Genomic DNA, 20,485 nt, shown 5'->3' with positions numbered 1-20,485 from the left:
AGCTGGACGAGCTCCACTCTGCTGGACTTTTCTCTGTCAGAAACTTACATAAAATACTGAGTGACTCACTACACCCTTGATATCTTGGCTAATCTGAAAATCATCATCACGGAGGATAAAAACTGTGGAACAATAACAGCACAGAGGTTGCTCTGCAATGGCAGGGGCTCCTTGCGGTTTACACACAAACACAGGGGCAACGCAATATTTACGTTCCAAGCCAAACCACATGGGGAAAAAAAATTACAGCCTGATCCTCTGAGGCAAACCCCTCCACCCCCAATATCTTCATAAGCAAGTGAGGCAGTCAATACCATAGAAGAGGCCTTACAGGAACTGTGTCCACGCATACCTTATCATTACACTCACACCTCAGCAAGGGCCTTATCCAGTTCCGAGTGAGGACAGTGCATCTTGTTCAGACTCTGGAGCGCACCAATAGTTGCTCTCAAATACACTGTTATGAATGCACCGGCAGTTACTCACTCCTCTGTGCCATGCAAGTGTTAGTGCGAGTTACAAGTAAATTAGTCCTGCTCCACAAAAGCTCGTTAATGAAGCAGATTCAACCAGTGCCACAGAAAACAAAATCAAAGCAAGCAAAGCAGCACAAACAGGTTTTCAAAAAAGCTGAATGAATGTGTGAGATCATGAAACACCCAAATTATTATCAGTAACACTAGCAGCCCAGTCAAACAGTATTTTGGGTCGATTTGGTTTCACTCTTTTACATACCAGTTGAAGGTATCTGATCATCAGAGTTCGCATTCACCTAATTAGCTGGTGGACATGCTGAAAAGAGTAGAAAGCAGTAGATAGGTAGCAGTACTTGAGCAACATTTATAAAGGAACTGAAAGCAAATGAAGGAGAAGATTACTGATCTTTTTTCCCCCCAAGTCAAAAACTGACTAGGGTCTTCCTTTCCCCCGCTCAAAAAGGAAATGCAATTTCACTACCTCTAGAGGCAGTTTTTATCAGGATCTCTCAAACAGTGCAATGTCTGTAGAATTACAAGGGGGAGGAGAGATTCCTGTTTGTACATAAGGTCTGATACTGTGTGACATGCATTGCAAAAATATACTACCTGCTTTGAAAGCACATATTCTGTTAGTCCAGAGTTTAAAACTTGGAAACATCGTCCTTGCTTAATTCACAGAAATCATTAAAATTTACAAGTAGATGAACTCTTTCTAAGAGAAAGCATAGGCCTCAATTCAGCTGAGTGCTTGATTTAGATTTTCCCAAAATGGATACAGAAGCTGAAGTGTGTTGCTGACTTACAGCCAACAGTTACCACAAGATTTCCAATTTCAAGCTTTTCTTTACAGGCCAGCCAAGTTTAAAAACCATGGACTAAGACTCCATAATGCCTTTAAGTTTAAACTACACAGACCATACCCAGTAGGATTTTCTAAAGCATACAACATTGCCCTAACTCTGCTCCAATCAAATCACTTGGAGAAATACCTTCCACTTCAACCTAAACACAGCATACTTCAAATATGCATACGTGGTCCTTTACCTTTAATAACGAAGGCTTCAGTTACCAAACGCAGCACATACAGAGGTTCATCTTTTGTTGACAGGTCATCAATTCCTGCTCTTGCATACATGCTGATGGCATCTCTGTAGGATCCCTCCACATAATGAAGCTTTCCTAGGATCAGCATAGCTTCTGTCATATACTTAGGCTGAAACGGAGCAGGGAGAGGAGAAGAGTGTTTACATGGTAAAATACCAGACAGCAAGAATGAGGTACTTCAGAACAAATTCAGCAGATTCATAATGCTTTCCTCTCAACATTGCTAGCTCTGCAGGCCGGAGTGGGAAGGATTTAAGTGTCTAGAGATCTTTGGGCTATGCTCATGAGAGCAGCCGCCAGCAAAGGTCAGGCAACTACTTTGGAGCTCAGTTTGGAAATACACAGCTTACAAGCTGCCTCTTTGGTTTCAGCTGACCTAGTCTATTGATTCACCAGCCACAGATAGCACATAAAAGCCTGACATTGTCAGAACTACCTACATACACACCAAGAAAATCCCCTGCTTTTAAACTAGGCAGAAAGCATCACTTTTCAGTCAAGTGCTCCCCTCTCCTCTGTACATTTAATTAAAGAGCGAGAAAGCTCCCAAATTTTCTTAAGTTATCAAAGAATTTTCAGGCAACAGTAGAAAAACAGAAGATATGCCTGCTATTTCTAAGATTTGTTTGGTTTCTTAAGGATTGAAAACATGCATACAAATCTGTGTAAAAGAAAAATCTCAGTAAAATACATCCACTCAGACCCTTTTTATGCTTTGGAAAGCAGGAAAAGGTTCTTAAGCCTTCATACTCATTTTTTAAATACATGCAGTCAACACAGGGTCAATGCTGCATGAGTAGCCAAGTCACCACTAACAAAGAAATAGTAATGGCAATTCATGCAGCCAAACTTAACACCAAGACCTGGAAGAATTCAGTGGTTCTGGCTGATACTTGGGCTAAACTATAAAGAAAGACAGTTGGATGGACTCCCCTTCCTTCTCCCCTCCTTTTTACTTTTTAAATACACTGACTTTCAAGAAGTGAAGAACAAGGAACTCCCCCAGAAAAGCCACTGCACACTTGCTCCCTGGAAATGAACATGATAAAAGTATAACACACACTTCCAAGGTAACTAGCCCGTAAGTTTCAGGACCAAAAGTAATACAAGTCTAGAACAGACTGTTGTAATTCATCATCTTTTTAAAGCTAGTTATGCAACTGTGTGTCCAAGGACAGCAACACAGCAGCAGCCGTCGAGGCAGAGTCTTAAAACACTTCTAAAGCTCTGCAGCTGAGTTGACAGGCAGCTACCAATCACGTACCCAGACCACAAAATAAAATAAAAGCATAACTTCACGTAACTTCTCTGGCAGAGACTGAAAGCAATGCAAGGCTATAATCCCGGACTCACACCACAACCTTAAGTGCCTGACAGCAGCTTGCGGCACATTTTACCTCTGATCCAGAGCTGACCAGGCGTACACAATTCCCTCAGACCAGGAGAAGCAGCAGGTCACTCAGCTGTGCTAGTCTGACACCACCCCAGAAAATTCCTAAATATTTATCCTGCTTCTTTCTAATAAAAAAATAAACAGGGTATATACTTGTAGCACATAATTCATTTGCATATGAAAAAGCAAGTCTCCCAACAGAAGACACTGCAAAAGGGGTACTGAATTACCAGTCCATTAGTAATACCTACAATACAGCACTGTACATACAGGGACATGAACAGGCAACGTCAACACCTTGTATCAGACTGATAATCATATGAAAGAAGCATCCAGTTGGCAGGACTTACGACAACAGAGCCCACTTACTCGTAGTTTTCCTCTGCTTAAGATATTGGTCAGATACTGTTTAGCTTCACTCAATTTTGGCTCATTCTTCTCTGTCAGTGGAATGGAGTCCTTCAGTTTGGCAAAGTTTTCCTTCAAACATTCTTCCAGCAGAGCCTCTGCAAGCAGCATACTCCCATAGTCCTCTAAAAGCACATACCAACCAACAAGAAACATCGCTTAGTGCCATACTGCTGATAAATAGCATTACAAAACCAAAACAACACACCTTTGAGACACACAAACAGTAACCCAAATGAGGGGATAAGGAAGAACTAGCTGACCGAAAAAAGTTCCATTAACTTCTAGCTATTGGAAACAGTACGTTTCCTATGAAAAAATGAAACGACATTTCCTTTTAACTTGAAGATTTTCCCTAATGAATCCTTTAATTTCTACAGCACAGTTCATTCTTTTGTTGTCACTAATATAACAGTTAAGAATTTTCATCACAAAACTCACTTTCAATAGTGTAAGACCAATCTTTGCAAACATTTAAGTGCATGCTTTAGATTTACAAATGGACTAGCATCAAATGCATAAGCACGAAATGCATGCTTCAGACTACAGATAACCTATGAATTTCACTGCAGAACAGTAACCACATCAGAAACTTAAGATTTTCCTGAAAGTTCACAGGAAAAAAATAAAAATAGAGAATTTAGACACATTCTACACATCCATTACAAAAGACACACAAGGCTTGATCCAGTGACATAACTAACATGCCACATAAAATTCTTTCTACATTAAAATCCATTCCTGTTCGCAGTTTCACAGAACAGAAACTCAAACATACGTAGTAGCACTGGATACAGCATGAAGCATCATGCAGTGTTGCAATCATGTGCTGAAAAAAAGAAAAGTTTCATCTGCCAGTGTACTTGGAGTTCTTGCATGATGGGTCCAGTTCTGCAGTTCATTTATTCATAAAAGTAGTACCTCAATCAGCTGACTAGTGGGTCAAGCAGGGTAAGACAGTCTTTGTAAATCAAAGAGCCAAGCCCTACATTTCATATATACTTCAGATTTCAAAGTCTGAAATTCTAGAATGTAGGAAACACGATGGTATATCTATTTCTACATTTTCAGTCGATGGGACAACTTATCCCCAGTCACTACCTATACGTTACACATGGCATCAGTAATCAACTTTTGGGGTGGTTTTTTTAAAGATTTTGTTGTTGTTGTGGCTTAAGTGTTCAGCTGCATATCAAATTATAACCATAGCTCTTCCTGGTCAATTGCAGGTCTACAACTAACTTGCATAAACAAAGTACAGGTACATAAAATGGGAAGCGTAAATGTTCAAATATATTTCCCCCCCAACCTCACATGCAATCATGTCTACACAACACTGAAGAGCTTTCAGGTAGTCACTAATCGCTTAACCAAACTTAAGGAATTACATAAGACCATACACAATTAAGAAATAAATATACACAACCTCTCAAAGCAAATACTACTCTTAAAAAAATCCCACTCAGACACATCATTGTTTCTAGAAGCACAAAGCTGTAGCTAGTCCCTTGCTGGAAGAAAAGTTCTGTAGCAATAATAAAGCATTACTCTTTCATAACTAGCAAGTTATGATGACACAGCAGCACATTAACAAATAATGTTTTTACAGCAATCATACTGTTGTTATGCCTCTTAATTACAAGGGAACAAATTAATATGAACTCTTCAACTATTAATGCCCCCAAACTGCATGATGATTTCTGCACCTGGGAAGTGCTGCTGAAACCTGACTACAGTTCAAACATTGGCTGTGTGGTTCTCAACACAGGGTTCGACCTGCATCACATATACACTTGGAAAGCCTCATAAATAAACATGTATTAAGCTACCAACATCTCCCCCCACCATGCTTTCCCACTGTGAAGTTGACTGCACCCCAGCAAGCTTCAATTAACTCTAGGGCCACATCCTAGAAACACTCCTCTAAAGAAGTGGGTTTATTCATAGAAATAGCTCCTCTGACTTCAGCGGCAGAATCTCTTGTACTAGTGCGGTGGCTAGGATCAGGTCCTCTTCACAACCTACTGCTGTTGACTACAGACACAGAATTTTATATCTCTAAGTTAGGCTGCCTCACTTCTTGCAAGCGATTTCATTTAAAATGAAGCAAAGTAGTGTGTTGCAACAGGGAAAAAAGATAAGAATACATTTGCTATTTATGAAACCTGCCTTACATGTGAAAGTATACTTGGATGAGCCCAAGTCTTTAAATAAAGCAGTCCCCTTCAGAAACGGAGGGAGATAATATAAAGTCATCCAGAACAGTGTGGGGAGGGGGCAAGAGGGAATCAGCATGACACGTATCAAGAAGCTGAAGAGAGACATTTCCAAACACGGAAGATTTCGGTCGGTAGCCTGGCCGCAGCCCAGCCGAGTTTGTTAAATTAAAGGCAGGCACCGGGCACAGCGGCCGGGGGCCCCCTGCGCCCAGGTGTTTACCGAGGCGAGGGCAACCTCCCAAACGCACAGAAGCCACCGAGCAAGCGCTGCCGCCCCCGACTCCCACTGACAGCCCCAAGCAGTGCGCTTCCCCTCGCAGCCCGACGGGCTCGGAAGCGCTGACATGGAGAGGAAGCATAGAGTTATCTTCCTGAACGCTGTTTCCTGGGCTCCCACCGCCCCTCCTAGGCATCCCTCCCTCCCTCCCGCCGCCGGGCCGGGGCGCCTACAGGGGACACCGGGCGGCAGCCCGCTCCCTCCGCCGCCACCCCGGGCGCTCCCCAGCCCTCTCCCGCAACCCCGGGAACGGGGCAGCCGCAGCTCCCGCCCACGTCAGCTCACCGGCCCAGGGCTGCCGAGCCCCGGGCAGCGGCACGGAGCGACAAGCCGGGCCCACCGCCGCCCCGCGCCCGGGCGGTCCGGTAACGGCAGCCGCCGCGCCGCTCTGCCCCACCCTGCCTGCCCGCCCCCCGCCGCCGCCGCTTACCCGCGTCCTGCGCGCTCCCCGCCGCCGCCGCCTTGCGCGGTGGCCGTGCCGGCGGCAGCAGCTGCTGGGCCAGGTGCCGGAGCTGCGCCCAGTGCCCCTCCGCCCGGCACCGCTCGATCTCCCCCTCCAGCTTCACGTGCGAGTGCGAGCCCTTGGCCGCCATCTTAGCGCCGGGGCCCGGCGCGCGCCGCCCCGCCCACCACGGCGGGGAGTCCCCGGCGGCAGCGCCCGGGAGGCGCCTGCAGCCTGTGCGGGGACGCGGTGCCGGGCGGGCGGCCCCGGCCACGCCCGCCGCCAGGTACCCGGCGGGGCGGCTCCCCTGCCCGAGGCCTGCGAGCGGGGACGGCGGCTCCTTCGTGGCCGCCTCTCCCTGCCGCCTCTCACTTGACGCCCGCGCCGGAGAGCCGTGCCCCGGCACGGGCGGCCGCTGTCCCGGCGTCGGGGCCCACCGAGAGCACCGACTGCCCGCGGCCTGCCACACACAGCAGGCCTGCGGGGCCTGAGAAAGGCTGGCATCGCCGCTGTGGTGCTACGTTGGCTGCCCCGCCACCGAGGCCCCGGGGCTCCTTTCCTCGGCGGGAAGGGCCAGGGGTGCCGCTCCCTTACCGAGGCCCTCGGAAGTCACCTAGACCCCAGGCCACTGCTGTCAGCCGTTCCCGGCAGCCACCGCTCCCCTTCGGTAGCGACTTCAGCACAGAATAACCAGCGAGTGCCTGAGTAAGGAGCCAAAAGCCCGCATCGCTTCCCGAGGTCGGAGCTTGCTCCGAGGGCTATAACCTCGAGAGGCGAAAGCACCTGCTGTTTAGACGTCCAGTGTAAAAGTAAGGAGACCTTCGGCATGTGGTGAGAGGGAGGAGCGAAGAGAACAAACAGTTCATGAACTGCAACAGTTTGTGAGCTACAGAGGGCAACGGCGACGGGGCGCCCCGGTGCCCAGAAGAGCAGCGGCGCAGGGAAAGCGCAGCCCGTCGTTTGTGGAAGGGGCTGTTGAGAGGCCGCGAGAGAACAGCGCAGAGCAGGGGCGGCCGGGGACAGCCCAATGAGCGGGCACACGCCGGGCTTACGCTGCCCCTTCCCGCCCTCCCGGCGTCAAGCCCCGCCGTCCTCCTTCCTCTCGGCCCCGCCGGGGGCACCTGCCCTCCGCCCGGGGCATCGCTGGTTGGATCCTCACGGCGCGTCCTTTGGGGGGGGGGGGGGGGGGGTGTCTCCTCGCCGGGCGGCGGGAGGGGCAGGGCCGGCCGAGGCTGCCCGGGCCAGGAGGTGACCGGCGCCCCCGCAGCACCCGCGCGCCCACCTCGACGGCCCCGCCCCGCTGCGGGCGGGACGCGCCACCTGTCCCTCCGCGCGGGCTCCACGTGTAATTGCGGGAGCGGTGACGTAGCCGCTGCTCCGCGGAAAGGTGCAGCCAATGGGCGGGAGGAGGAGGTGGGGCGGGAGCGTGGCGTGTGCGTCGGGTCAGAGGTGACGCCGGGGATGGTGGCCGCCCTGCCCCGAGCTCGGCTCCACCTGCCCGTGACCCGGAGCCCGCGGGAGGGACGGCGCGGCGGCGGCGGCCATCCGCCCGAGGGTGCGTAGCCTGGCGGCGGCGGCGGTGCCTCTCCGCCCGCCCCGGCAGCCAGGGCTGGAGCGGGGTGTGCTGCGGCCTGGGCGGGGGGGGGGCGGGCCAGTGCTGCGGCGGGCCCAGCCCCCTCCCGCTGTGGCGGGGGTTTCCCCGGGGGCCCTGCCGGGCGGGGAGCCGTGGGTGGGAGGCGGGCGGCCAGTGCTGTGCCAGCTGTCACGGCCTCTGGCACCGCTCCGTGCCGGACCGGCTGTAAACCGGGGGCTGCTTCGGCGGGCGCCGCTGGGGGTGGGAGAACAGAGAAGCCGAAGCCCACACTCGGCTCCTTGGCCCGCCTCGGTAGGGCACGCTGCCCCGCTCGCCCTGCTGAAGGGCTCTAGCGTTTCACGTCCCTGTGAAGTGAGCGCTGCGATGACCGCTGCATGTTTAAAGTTGTCTGTTATTTAGGGCACGCAGTCTTAATAGACCTGCTAATTAGGTGCAGCCCCTTTGATACCGTGAGCGACCTTTGCTCCCGTAGCTGTGGGGCAGGTCTGTGCGAAGCTGGCATGGTTGGTTGTCTAGAAGCGGTATGAAGGCGTGGCTAAAGAGTGCACATTCGCTGCATGAAAAAAAGTCGTTCTCTGAAAATCACTGCATACTTCCTTGAAATAGGGACCCTCATCATAGAAATTCTTAATTGGCCCTCTCTGGTTTTCCACTTGCTAAGCACTTGAAATGAATCAAGTTCTTCTGTTCTAGAACTTAGTGGGGTTATTTCTAAGCACTCTGTATATCTGCTGAGAGTAGATTGCGTTTTTCATCTATTTTGGGGGGGGGGGGAATGTTTTCTTTTTTGTAGGAGATCATGATGGCCCAAAGGATTTTTAGAATACGTTTGCTGTTCTGCTTTCTGGCCGCATTCTTCATCTCTGCCCTAGCTGAGGAACACGTAGGAGAGAGTCAACATGCAAATATTCGCCTTGATAAGAACTTGGTACAAGATAAAGAGTATGTGTTCCATGTTCTAAAATTGTAAACTTTACTTCTTAATGATTTGCTTATCTCTTAAGTCTTGTTACGTGAGTTGGACTTAAGCCTAGAGCACCCTCTTTTCTCAGCATGTTGTATGACTAGCTAGAGTCAGATATGAGCCATGCTCGCTCGATAAGTTTGTAGAGATACTAGACCTAGAAAGGTCTCTCTGGAGCCCTTAGCCCTACTCGTACTATAAAGAATTTCTTACAGGAATCCTGCTTACCTAGATCAACATACTTTAGACAAAATCATATTCTGAACAGGTAGAGTGAGAGGGTTTTTTCTCATTTGCTTCTTCATACAGACAAAACAGTGGTAGCAGCAAATAAAACTCCCTAGAATACTTCATGTTTGACTGGGAAAGATCTTCTTCCAGTTCCTGTGCTTTGGAAGACAGCCAAAAGGAGATTTTGGGCACTGCTTCAGTTGTTTTGATAACCTGCGAAGTGGGCCAGAAGAAATAGAAATAGCTATCTAAGGTATTAGAGGCCACTACAGCACCTGTAACAAGCAACCTTTGTGCCCCCTTCATCTTAGTATAAAACTGTAGCTTTCGGTTGTCCTGGTTGTCCAGGATGCTTTTAGAGATACGATATATCCTGTGTACTTGACTGTCTGATCAAAGACTAAATTTGATGTAAACAGAGCATTAAATATTAACTGACAGATATGTTGTGGGTTTTGTTTTGTTTTGTTTCCTTAGCCACATCATGGAACATTTGGAAGGTGTTATTGAGAAACCAGAATCTGAGATGTCTCCACAAGAGTTGCAGCTTCATTACTTCAAAATGCACGATTATGATGGCAATAATTTGTTAGATGGGTTAGAGCTTGCTACTGCTATATCGCATGTCCACAAAGAGGTAGGTGGAATTTTGTAAGAGCAAAATTGTGTGTTTGGAAACAGTTCTGACTCTAAAAGTAGCTTACAATAGAACAGAACAGTTACAACGCATCTTCAGTGCAGTTACAGTTTTGCCTGAAAATGAGATTATTTTTCCCCCTGATAGTTCTGGTTTGATTTATAAATGTGCTAGCTTTATCACAGTTTTTCATGTCACATTACGGTTTTCAAGACGTCTCCATTGTAGTTTAAACTTTAGAGTGGGGAAGGACTGTAGAGTGAAAAAGATTTGACAGAGGGGATACCTTGGTAGGCAGGGATGGGGAGAAAGGGAAATTATCCAAAATGGGATAATGCTCATGAGGATTTCTAGCAATAGCATGTGATACGATGCTGTTCGAGGTTCTAAGGCTGCTGTTTTCCTCCAAACTATTACTGCCGTGGGTGCGTAAACTGTAAGAGACCTCTTGCACAAAATTAGTATTAGAAGAACCAGTCACGGTCTGCCTTTTTCTAAACACAAATTGTCTTTCCAGCTAGGAACATTTAAGGACAAAGTAGGAAGATACAATCATTAGGAAGACAATACTAACACATTATCTCGTACTGACCTTTTGGAAGTTACAGTTCAGAATAGCATAACTTCCTGTGTACACCTGTGGCAAAAAATACCTAGCTGAGAACAGAATAATGACTTGCTGTTTCGTGTGCAAAAGCACCTCTTTGTATTTCCCTTTGCTCGTAAGGGGTGTTACTAAGAATTTTACTGACTTCAAGCTACAGTGCTGGATTTTTTCACTACTCCGTTACTGTCAAGCTCTGCATTTCGCAAATTCTGACACACAGGAAGGTATTTCTGTACTGTATAGAAACTATAGTGTCTATACTACATCAAGATCCAAATTAAGAATACAGCTGTTAGATTATTATCCATCATTATACACTGTGCTATTCAGCTTTTAGAACTTTTGGCTAAGAATATTAACTGGATACAGAATGCTTGTTCTGAAGTCCAGAGAACTTGGACTTCATAGCTTGCACCTGGTAAAAGTTGCTTATATTGGTATAAATGATTACATAAAACTTAGTGCCGTATTAGGCACCAAACATGAATAGCTTAACAAAAAATTAGTTGTCATTAATCTGTCATATGTGCCACTAGATGGGAAACACTGCTAAACTGTTCAATGTGGTTTTGTTTTTGTAGGAAGGTGGTGAGCATACCCAGGCAATGAAAGAAGAAGAGCTGATTAGTCTAATAGATGATGTCTTAAGAGATGATGATAAGAACAATGACGGATACATTGACTATGCAGAATTTGCAAAATCACTGGAATAAGGTTTTTCAGGGGGCTTGTTTCTCCTTCTAACTACATGGAAATGTGAACCAGTATAATGTGATTCATTACTGTCTTGTATCAACCTCTGTGCTGTGAGAAGGAGAGGTGTACCAGTTCCATCTGAATTTATTTGAAAGTTGTATGTGTTAAGAGACTGGCTAACTCAGAGCGAGAGCCGTGTTTGACTAAACATAGCTACACATTTGAATCTTGAAGCATGGAAGCGTCAACAGTACTCACATAGGGTACAGCTGGCAAACTTTTAAGTAGCTACGTATGAATACTAAATAGATCATATACAATCTAAATTTCAGTTTTTCTGTCATTGGGTTATACAGTACTTGTTTGCTTACATCTTCTATTTAAACTTATAAAATACCTAGAAAGCAAGAAAAGATTATTGCATATAGTTGTATTTCAAGGATAAATGTCCTTACCTTCCCACTAATTGCAAAGGAAACTTGCATATAAGTACAGGTGCTTGAAACAGCAATTGTAGAGGAAGAGCATTTGAATGTGGTTTATGTTTGAGGTCCACATGATACCATATGGACTTTAACACAGTCTTTGAAGAAATTGAGTATTTTTAAATATGTACTACCTAGCATACCCTTACATTTTACACATAAATATATATACATGTGTTTTTCAATTTCTTCTTGTCCTTCACAGATTTACTTTTTATACCTTAATTTACTGATTTTCTTCTCTACCTTCCCTGGTGTTTTCTTAAGAAAATGGAAGTATTTTTATTACACTTATGTTGTATTAATGCTGTATACCATTTACTAGAGTAGCTTCTGCTATCTCGTTTTGAAGGTCACGTTAACAGTAAACCAGTTTAATATAAAAGCTTCTGTTCAATTTGGTTTTTACGGTATTCGCCAGTAGGATAATTTAAGTGAGCAAGTAATGCTGCCTTGTTAAGGTTTAAGTTCATATTCCTTGACACTTAAATTACAGTATTACGTTCAGGAGGTATTTCATAACTAACAGTTTCAAGATACTTGAGTGTTTGCAAATTAACATGGTTCTAGGAATGTTTTCACTGTCTTGGCTCAATACTTGATAAGTCAAGCAGTTTAAGGATATTGGAGAAGTGATGTATTGCTGTGTTATTGATATTTGGTGACTCTAAAACATAACTGAAATCTTAAATTGCGTTCAATCATTGTCCATTAATAGAGAGTCTAAATTTAGTGAATTTCTGTAAAATGTATAAAGAGGTATTTTCTGTACAAAATTATTCTTATACAAGAGAAACACATTTGTAAAAGAAATTATTTCCTCTGTTTAAATGTTTGTGCAACGAATCCTGAGTGTCAGACTTTTTTCTTACACTAATTATTTATTTTGATACCTTTGTGGCCAGGCTTGTGCTGGTTATTGTCGTGGTTTAACCCCAGCCGGCAGCTAAGCACCACGCAGCCGCTCGCTCACTGCCCCCCCACCCCTGGGATGGGGGAGAGAATCAGGAAAAAAAACCTTGTGAGTTGAGATAAAGACAGTTTAATAGGACAGAAAGGAATGAAAAACAATGATAACGATGATAATAATATGACAATAGTAATACTAAAAGAAGTAAACTATACAAAGCAAGTGGTGCACAATGCAATTGCTCACCACTCGTTGACCGATGCCAACTTAGTTCCCGAGCTGTGATCCCCCCTCCCAGCCAGCTCCCCCAGTTTATATACTGGGCATGATGTCATATGGTATGGAATAGCTCTTTGGCCAGTTTGGGTCAGCTGTCCTGGCGGTGTCCCCTCCCAACTTCTTGTGCCCCTCCGGCCTTCTTGCTGGCTGGGCATGAGAAGCTGAAAAATCCTTGACTTAGTATAAACACTACTTAGCAACAACTAAAAACATCAGTGTGTTATCAACATTATTTTCCTACTAAATCCAAAACACTGCACTATACCAGCTACTAGGAAGAAAATTAACTCTGTCATAGCCGAAACCAGGACAGTTATACAAGCAGTAAAAATAAGTTGGGGTTCCTGCACTCTGGAGCTGGACACACAAGGCTGGAAGTCCTAGTGAGAAATGCACCTGATTTTCTGATGTATTTTTAAGCCCATCTCTGTTACTAGCAGTCGTCTTAAAAGAAAGTTCTTCTTTCAGTTAAAGCATTTTTTAAATATCTCGTTTGAGGGGAATTAATCTGGAGTGAATGTTGAAACAGAAGAAAGTATAGAAAATGCTTGCGGGTAGGAGGGGAGAAGAGGTTAAGCTCCTCAGCTTTGAGCACATTAAGTAGGTTACCTGTGGACCTGCCAACTCTTACATGCTTATTGCATAAGCTTCTGAGTTTTGGATTTGTTTGGGATGGAAGAGCAAGACCAAGGAACAGACTTTTATGCACTGGTCTTAAAAATCATGGGTTTCTTATCGAGCACAGTCTGTAAACTTAGTCCAGCAACCACCTGTGGGGCACATTTATATACATATGTTGTATTTATATACTTATTTATTAACTGCTATTGTATGTGGCAAAAGACATGCACCATAGAAGCTTTATATCAGAAATAATCATGATAAATGCAGGTAATGTGAACATTGTTTACCAACTATTTTAAGCTTGTTTTTAAGGGTTCAGAGGTATGTATAAATAGAAAGATTATTTACTGAAAATGGAGAACAAAATTGGCACCTTTGATTTCATGATGCATGAAGAAAGATCAAAACAAAATTTCCGCTTTCCTAGAAAGAACAGTTCAAGAAATGCTACCCAAGCTGAAACCTGCATCATCATGTCTTTACTCAGCCTTCTAAAACAAATACACATACTTAATTAAGTGCACTTAAAGATAAATGGTTTAACAGCTGTCTAGGGAGCTTTCTCGGTTATTAAGTAGAAAAGTGCAAAATTGCTGAGAGCGACAGTGAGTCAGACTTTTTTTTTTTTTTTAATATAACTAATTTGTGTGCTAGTTGTAGTTCAAGTAGTTTAGGTACCCTAAATATGCTGGCACAGGTCATATAATCATACAGCATTTTCTATTTCATATATATAATACAGAAAATACGGCCCTTACAACAGAAGTACTCATCAACTATAAAGCTGTTTTAGCTTCTGTAGAACAGTACTATCTCCATTTCACAGATAAGATAAATAACAAAGCAGAAAGGGTGTATGATTTACTGAAGGTCAATCACATCCCTGGCAGAAACAGAAAACTGGAAGAATGATGTTGTGCATGATCTTTACCTCTTCCTAGTCTATGATCTCAAGGGATGGGGATTAGTTTCTCCATTAGAGAACACATCTGGCCTTGTATTACTCTATACTATGTGCCCAGTTTACAGTATCTAGATTATCTGCTTTTACCTCACAAAATATTGCATAATCTAGCAGCTAAAGAAAATACTTAAACTTGTTCTTGAAGCACTCCTAAACTGAGCAGGATTTTTATTAGTCAATCTAGAACATAGTCTGTATATGAAGGAGAAAAATCTTAACGGCTTGTCCAGCGTCTGTCAGAATGCTGTTAATGACAAGAATGACTGCCCCTAGAACTTCCCAGCAACAGTTTTGTCTGCATATTTGTGCGGACTTTACTATGTTTTTTTTTTTTTATTAATCACCTATAACCTCAAAATGTCTTAGATTCATTAAGGAATAGTTACAGACTTACAAATCCTAATTTCATCTAAAGTATTTTTTAATACTACACAAGTGGAAGAACAGTAATTCAGGAATAATGTCATAATCGATACAGCCACTAGATAGCGTATTGACACTGCACATTTGTTTCCTGCGGTATGTAACTTGGAGTGATTCAACAACCTGGATTTCTCTAAACCATCACAACTACTGTGATTACAGGCAAGGCTTGCTGCTCTGTCTTCCAACACCACATTGCCAGTATGATAGCCACATTTTTACTAGTTTACACCTGTCATACAAATTGACCATAGCTGGGACTGGTTACTGGTAATTAATTTTCGTTGTTCAGGGAATCCAAATTGACTTGAAGTGATAGTAAAGAAACTTGCATTGTAATATTGTCAGTAAAAATAATTGTATAACAGGAAGGCTTTCTAATATAAGCACGAGGCTTGGCCTGACTTCTTGACCATCTCTAGTTGACCTATGAGAGGGTCCATGAGATATCTACAGTGGTCTCAACCAACACTGAAGAATATTAGAGGGTTTTAGTAGGACCTGAAGTCTTACTGGTTTTGCGTTAAATGTCGGTAAGAGCTTCTGTCACTGTTATTACAAGGCGTAGCTCCAGTGTGGTCTGATCAGCCATTTTTGCTTAAGGTGAAGCCTATTGCTTTTTAATTCCTTTCCCCCATTACAGTCTCACTGTCTGCCCATTGCACCATGAAACAGCTGCATAATGTTCTAAGTTTTTAGTAAACAAATTAGGGCAAGGATCATTGCATACCTTAGTCTGGATTATTTATTATCACAAGGAATTTGTGTTCTAAACGTTTCATCAGCACAGATCCTCTGTCCACATTGAATGAGATCCATTATAAGGGCAGTTATTAATGCCTTACAGAAGGCTTCTCTGAAGTTAGATTTTTCTTCCCATTCTTCATGCTAAATTCTGAACAGCAGCCTAAATCTTAAGGGCTAATACATACTGTAATTGTCACTACCTTCCTCAGCTGAGCGGCAGTTTTACATGTAGGTAGAGGGCAGTGTAATATATGACTCAAAGTCTACTGCCAGATATGACATTTTACAAGAATTCAGTACTGCGGTGAACATAGTGTCAACTTCTGCCACTTGATCCGAGTGACTGACAGCACTAGATTTCAGGAAGGCAGATGTCAATAAACTCAGAGAATGGGTAGGGGAGATCTCATAAGAGGCAAATCTAAGGGAAAAACAAATTATGGAGAGCTGTCAGTTCCTTCAAGAAATGCTGATAAGAAACCAAGTGCAACCTACGCCATTTTAGAGCAAAGTAAGGAAATTCAGCAGAAGTCAGCTAATTCACAACCTTTTAATTGACCACAAGCATAAGAGATATCTGTAAAGTAGAAACTAGGTCAGCTGGTTGAGAACCCAGTACAATACTCCATTCATGGGGGGTTGGGGGGGGTGTATACAGTTAGTAAAGACAAAATGTGCAAGATGCAACTAGCAAAACTTACGAAAAGTAAAAAATTTTACAGGTAAGGTTGTAAGAGAAAAACAAAGGGAAGTTTGGACCACTACTCAAAGATGGGAAGGGTGCTATCAGCAGAGGACATTAAGGAAGCCAAAGAGTTTAATGTCCTTTTTTTCTCCCTTTTTCATCAATCTTTACTAAAAAGGTCAACAGCAAGCAGACAGTGCAATTATTACCAGGAAAAGGGGGTAAAATTTCAGAGCCTGAGCCTGATCAACTTCACTCTAGGAGTCTTAAAGGGAGGGTGAAGTAATGGCCGCAGATGTCATATAGCTTGAATTTATTTATTTATTTTTTTGCAAGGCCTTTAGCAGTACTTCCTATAATATCCTCATGAACAGGCTAGTGAACTGTGATCTAAATGAAACTGCTGTGGGAAGTGGCAGGAGGTCAAGTCTGGTTGGATAATTGTATCCACGGGGTAATTCCATCGTAACCTATCAAAATACACATGTTTTGCAAGGAATTCTGTGGGCCTTGGTCCCATATCAAGTTTTATTTGATGTTTTCATTGAAGGCATAGAAGGTGGAATATGACGTATGATTATTAAACCTGCAGATGGAGCAAGGAAGGACTGCAGATGTTATAGATGCTAAAAGATCAGAATTTAAAATGATCTTGATATGTTTAGAGAAGTCATCTAAAATGGATGGAATGCAATAGTGCAAAATACAATGCTTACACAGAAATATTCATCTGTACTTGCATAATTGTCTAGGTACCAGTTCACAACAGAAAAATCTGGGGACTATGGTGGAACAAGCTGAACAGGAATGGCAAAGCCCTCTCATTGGGATGTCTAAAGGGTCTTAAAGACTACTGAAAGACTCCATGTGGGCTGATCCCCATTGTTAAAGATTCACCTGGAAGACTGTGTCCTGTTTAGTGCACTGCACTTCAAGAAATATATGAACTAGTTGGCAAGAGGCCAGCGGAGATCAGCAAAAACGGACAGAGGTCCAGAAAACATGAGGGAAAATTGCAAGAAATGTGGGGTTTTTTTGCTGAAGAAGTAACAACTAAGAAGGAAGGTTAATAGTCTTCAATTAAAAAGCTGTTGCAAAGAATAAGGGAAAGATCAGGAATAATAACACATAAAGAAGCATAAACCAAACAGCTAGGGAGATTTATATCTGGAGATCTTAGTTTGCACAAAACTTCAATATCAACGATAAGATACTGTAGCTTGGGGTGACGTGATTGTAACTTGGTCTTGGGATAGAAAGGTGGAGTTAATGACTTCTCCAGATCCCCTCTGGTGAAAGCCTGTCTCTCAGTGAGTCTGTGACTGTCAAGATCTGTGTGGACTTGTATCGGGAGGAGAAATCCCTTATGGTGGGTTCCACAGCCGAGAGCCGAACACAGGTACTGAACACAGGAAGCCTGTGCTCAGCTCCAGGTCTCAGAGAAGTCTTCTCCAAGATCACAGACCATCTTCCTCCTCTCTCCCTGCTGTAAGCCTTTCCTCTTCTCCTTGTCATCTCTGTAGACTCTTATTGAGCCAGCCATATTCCAGTTTTCCCCTAATCCGTCTAGATGTCAGTTTTACATCTCATCTTCTTACCATCATAACCCATTTTCCCTTTTGAAAGCCCCTGAAAACTTGTTCGTCACGTCTGCCTTCCAGTCAGGCAGTTCCTCAGACCTAGAAGACAATGGCCCTTTGGAGGGTCCTGCTGCACTCAGTTCCTGTGCTGCGTGGCAGAGCAGTCTGCAACCAGCAATGTCCTGCTCAGTCCTGTCAGGGTATGCTCACTGTCAACAGCGTCTAAGTGCAAAATCCTACCAAGTTTCTACTGAGCACGTTCAAAACGTGATTGTCAAGAGCCAGAAGTGAACACTTTGAACCAGAACGGGGGAAAAAAGCATATCCCTGACTCCAAGATAATGCTTCGCTTAGGTTTCAAGTCCTAGCTCTGAAGCACAGAGATACCAAAGCGTCTTCACAAAAAAGAACAACAGTAAAAAGACTGAGTCTTTAAAATGACAAAGTGAATTCCTAGCCCTGTTTTCAGCAAATAGTCAACTATTTTTGTTGACACTGAGAATATAGTGTAAGAGCATCCACACTGAGTCAAAACAAAGGTTCGTCTAGCCCAAGAGCTTGCTTCAAATAGTGGCCAAGAACAGATGCTGGTGGAATAATAAACAGAGAAAGCATGGTGTCATACTTCTCCCACATACACACACAGGCTCCAGCAATTTGTAGGTCAGGGACTTGACTTCAACAACAACAAAACCAATTAAAGTCAGGAGCTCAGAAAGATCAAGGCTTAAATGTTAAAGTCTGGCAACATTATTACTAAAAACAAGGTGTCATGGGACGTGGGCAATGTCCCATGGTCAATGGTACATGCTGGGCAGACTTTACTGTTGACATTGCTACGCTATAATCTTCAGTACAAGCTAAGAGGATGATGCAGTGGGTAAGTAGTGATCCCAGGAGACCACATTAATGCAGTGGTATAGCACAACTATACTGTTTCCAGATGTCACATTCTTCTTACTTAAAGTGAGAGACACTGAAAATTGTCTAATGAATCTGTTTGCCTCTGGTTTTGGTCACACTTCAAGAACCGTCTTTAAAAATGGCCCAAATATGAGAAAGCCCTAAGCACATATTTTGAAATAAATCCTCTTTAAGAATAGAACATTATGCCTCAGAACTTATTTTGTCATAAAACCAGAAATAAGCCACAAAATAATATTGACTTAAGTCTCATCACGTGTGGCTCACAGCCATCAGAGACTGACATATTGGCACAAATCATGGCAGGTATGAATTTTTTGACCCGGGAAAGAGCACTGGGATGAGTAGAATGAGATTTGAATGCTGTTCCCTTTGGGAGAGGTCTCCAGGGACTGTGCAGAAGGGACTGTAAGGCCATGCTGTCAGCTTCAGCATGGATTGCAGTGGGAATCAGGAAACACACAGGTGAGGATTTTAGACAGCAGAACATGCAGATAGGACTAGTCTCAGAGAAGGAACATGCCTGTTTAGGATACATGCAGAGTTGTTTTGAAACCTTACATATGCCACCATAAATTTATGAGCGCATTGGCACTGACTAAGTTGAGTTAAGATCTCCAAAGAACACATAACACATATACGTACACACACTGAGGCAGGAGCCACTTTCAGTAACCAAATAATTCTGTCACCAGACAGCCTAAAACTGTTCAAAGGCACCATTTCTAGCCAAGACCAACAGATTTGAAATATTTTTTGAATCTCTAGGCAAATGAAATTTCAGGATATGACAAGCCAAAAAGTCTTTAGGAAACTCTCCAAGCAGATGATCTCATTTTTTTTAGCCATCATCTCTCTTAAACACCTTGACCGGTTTCCTTCAACTCTTCCAAAAAATCTGTCCCAGAATAAGATTATGCCTGTGAAGTTGTAGGTGTACAGGGCTAATTTTGGCAAAGCGAGGAATAGGAATAAAATCAAATTTATAATGGAAATTTAAGGACATCTGCAGTTTACTGAATACTGTTCAGTGTGATCTATATAATGCATGATCTTTCCATTGCAGCAAAAATATAAAGTGCTTTTATTATCACCAAGGGAAAAGACCACTTCCTCCATATGAAGTCCTACCTATGAGACAAAAAGACCTGGCAGGTCATGCAAGTATTTTTGCTTCCTCCCACTAAAATGTTTATAGGATCCAGATTAATTTCCTAAGGTCTGGCTTGAGGATTTGTGCAGAGTATTACACCATGTTGGCAGTGCAGAATGATGACAATTTCTGACTGCAGATGTGTCTCTACCACAGACCTTATTAAAATTGCAGCATGACATTGACATACCCAACTAGCTTTAAATTAGCCAGCTAAGGTACTGCTAACACCATGGCAATGCCATTACAGAATAGAGCACAACTGCAAAACCCACTATAAAAGCAGAGTACAGTAAATGGTCAGATATTTTTTGCAGGCCATCCTGAACACTGTCTTCCTGGGATAATGTTACTAAATGGACGCAAGCTATCCAGTTTAATGGGGATTCAGGTTTGTCAGATCTCTAAATCATCTGAAGGTCCAGCAGTGTGGGTAGTTAAATGAAAATATTCTGAGTGGTTATAAAGTCTGCCTCTAGATAGTTTCTAGCCAATAGCTCCTACAATTCACATTGATGCCCAGTTTGGGAAAACTTAGCACACACAGAGTTTTTACTGAGATCTGGAAATTTTCTGGTTTGCGCAATGGTTAAGGAAAAACTCCTCTAGGGACCTTACACAAGCCTTCTCAGATTCCTGTGGCAGTTAGAGGTCCTTTCT

General features: G+C 43.7%; 2 protein-coding genes across 4 annotated transcripts in view; one reads left to right on the top strand and one right to left on the bottom strand.

The window, feature by feature from the left end:
- The window catches only part of TTC7A (tetratricopeptide repeat domain 7A), a 173,301-nt gene extending 166,828 nt beyond the window's left edge, over positions 1 to 6,473 (bottom strand). Inside the window, exons 1-3 of one of the 2 annotated variants that reach the window (XM_050893907.1) lie at positions 6,311 to 6,473; positions 3,346 to 3,509; positions 1,524 to 1,692 (exon numbers count right to left, since the gene is read on the bottom strand). In XM_050893907.1, coding sequence (XP_050749864.1) covers positions 1,524 to 1,692; positions 3,346 to 3,509; positions 6,311 to 6,473 — 496 coding nt within the window. The remainder of the gene's footprint in view (positions 1 to 1,523; positions 1,693 to 3,345; positions 3,510 to 6,310) is intronic. The other variant, XM_050893908.1, reaches the window with a different exon arrangement.
- A 440-nt stretch (positions 6,474 to 6,913) lies between these two features.
- MCFD2 (multiple coagulation factor deficiency 2, ER cargo receptor complex subunit) lies at positions 6,914 to 12,382 on the top strand. Of its 2 annotated transcripts, none has more exons than XM_050893910.1 (4): positions 6,914 to 7,131; positions 8,710 to 8,858; positions 9,589 to 9,748; positions 10,937 to 12,382. In XM_050893910.1, the coding sequence occupies exons 2-4, from the start codon at positions 8,716 to 8,718 to the stop codon at positions 11,066 to 11,068; spliced, it is 435 nt and encodes a 144-aa protein (XP_050749867.1). In that variant the 5' UTR covers positions 6,914 to 7,131; positions 8,710 to 8,715; the 3' UTR covers positions 11,069 to 12,382. The 2 variants fall into 2 exon arrangements, with proteins under 2 accessions (XP_050749867.1, XP_050749866.1); XM_050893909.1 differs by lacking the exon at positions 6,914 to 7,131 and adding an exon at positions 7,807 to 7,877.
- Positions 12,383 to 20,485: the final 8,103 nt, after the last annotated feature.

The sequence above is a fragment of the Gymnogyps californianus genome, chromosome 3, assembly GCF_018139145.2.
Source record: "Gymnogyps californianus isolate 813 chromosome 3, ASM1813914v2, whole genome shotgun sequence".
NCBI classification, from domain to species: Eukaryota; Metazoa; Chordata; class Aves; order Accipitriformes; family Cathartidae; genus Gymnogyps; species Gymnogyps californianus.
Note: the sequence above shows the minus strand (reverse complement) of the source record. Positions and strands in the feature narration are given on the sequence as shown.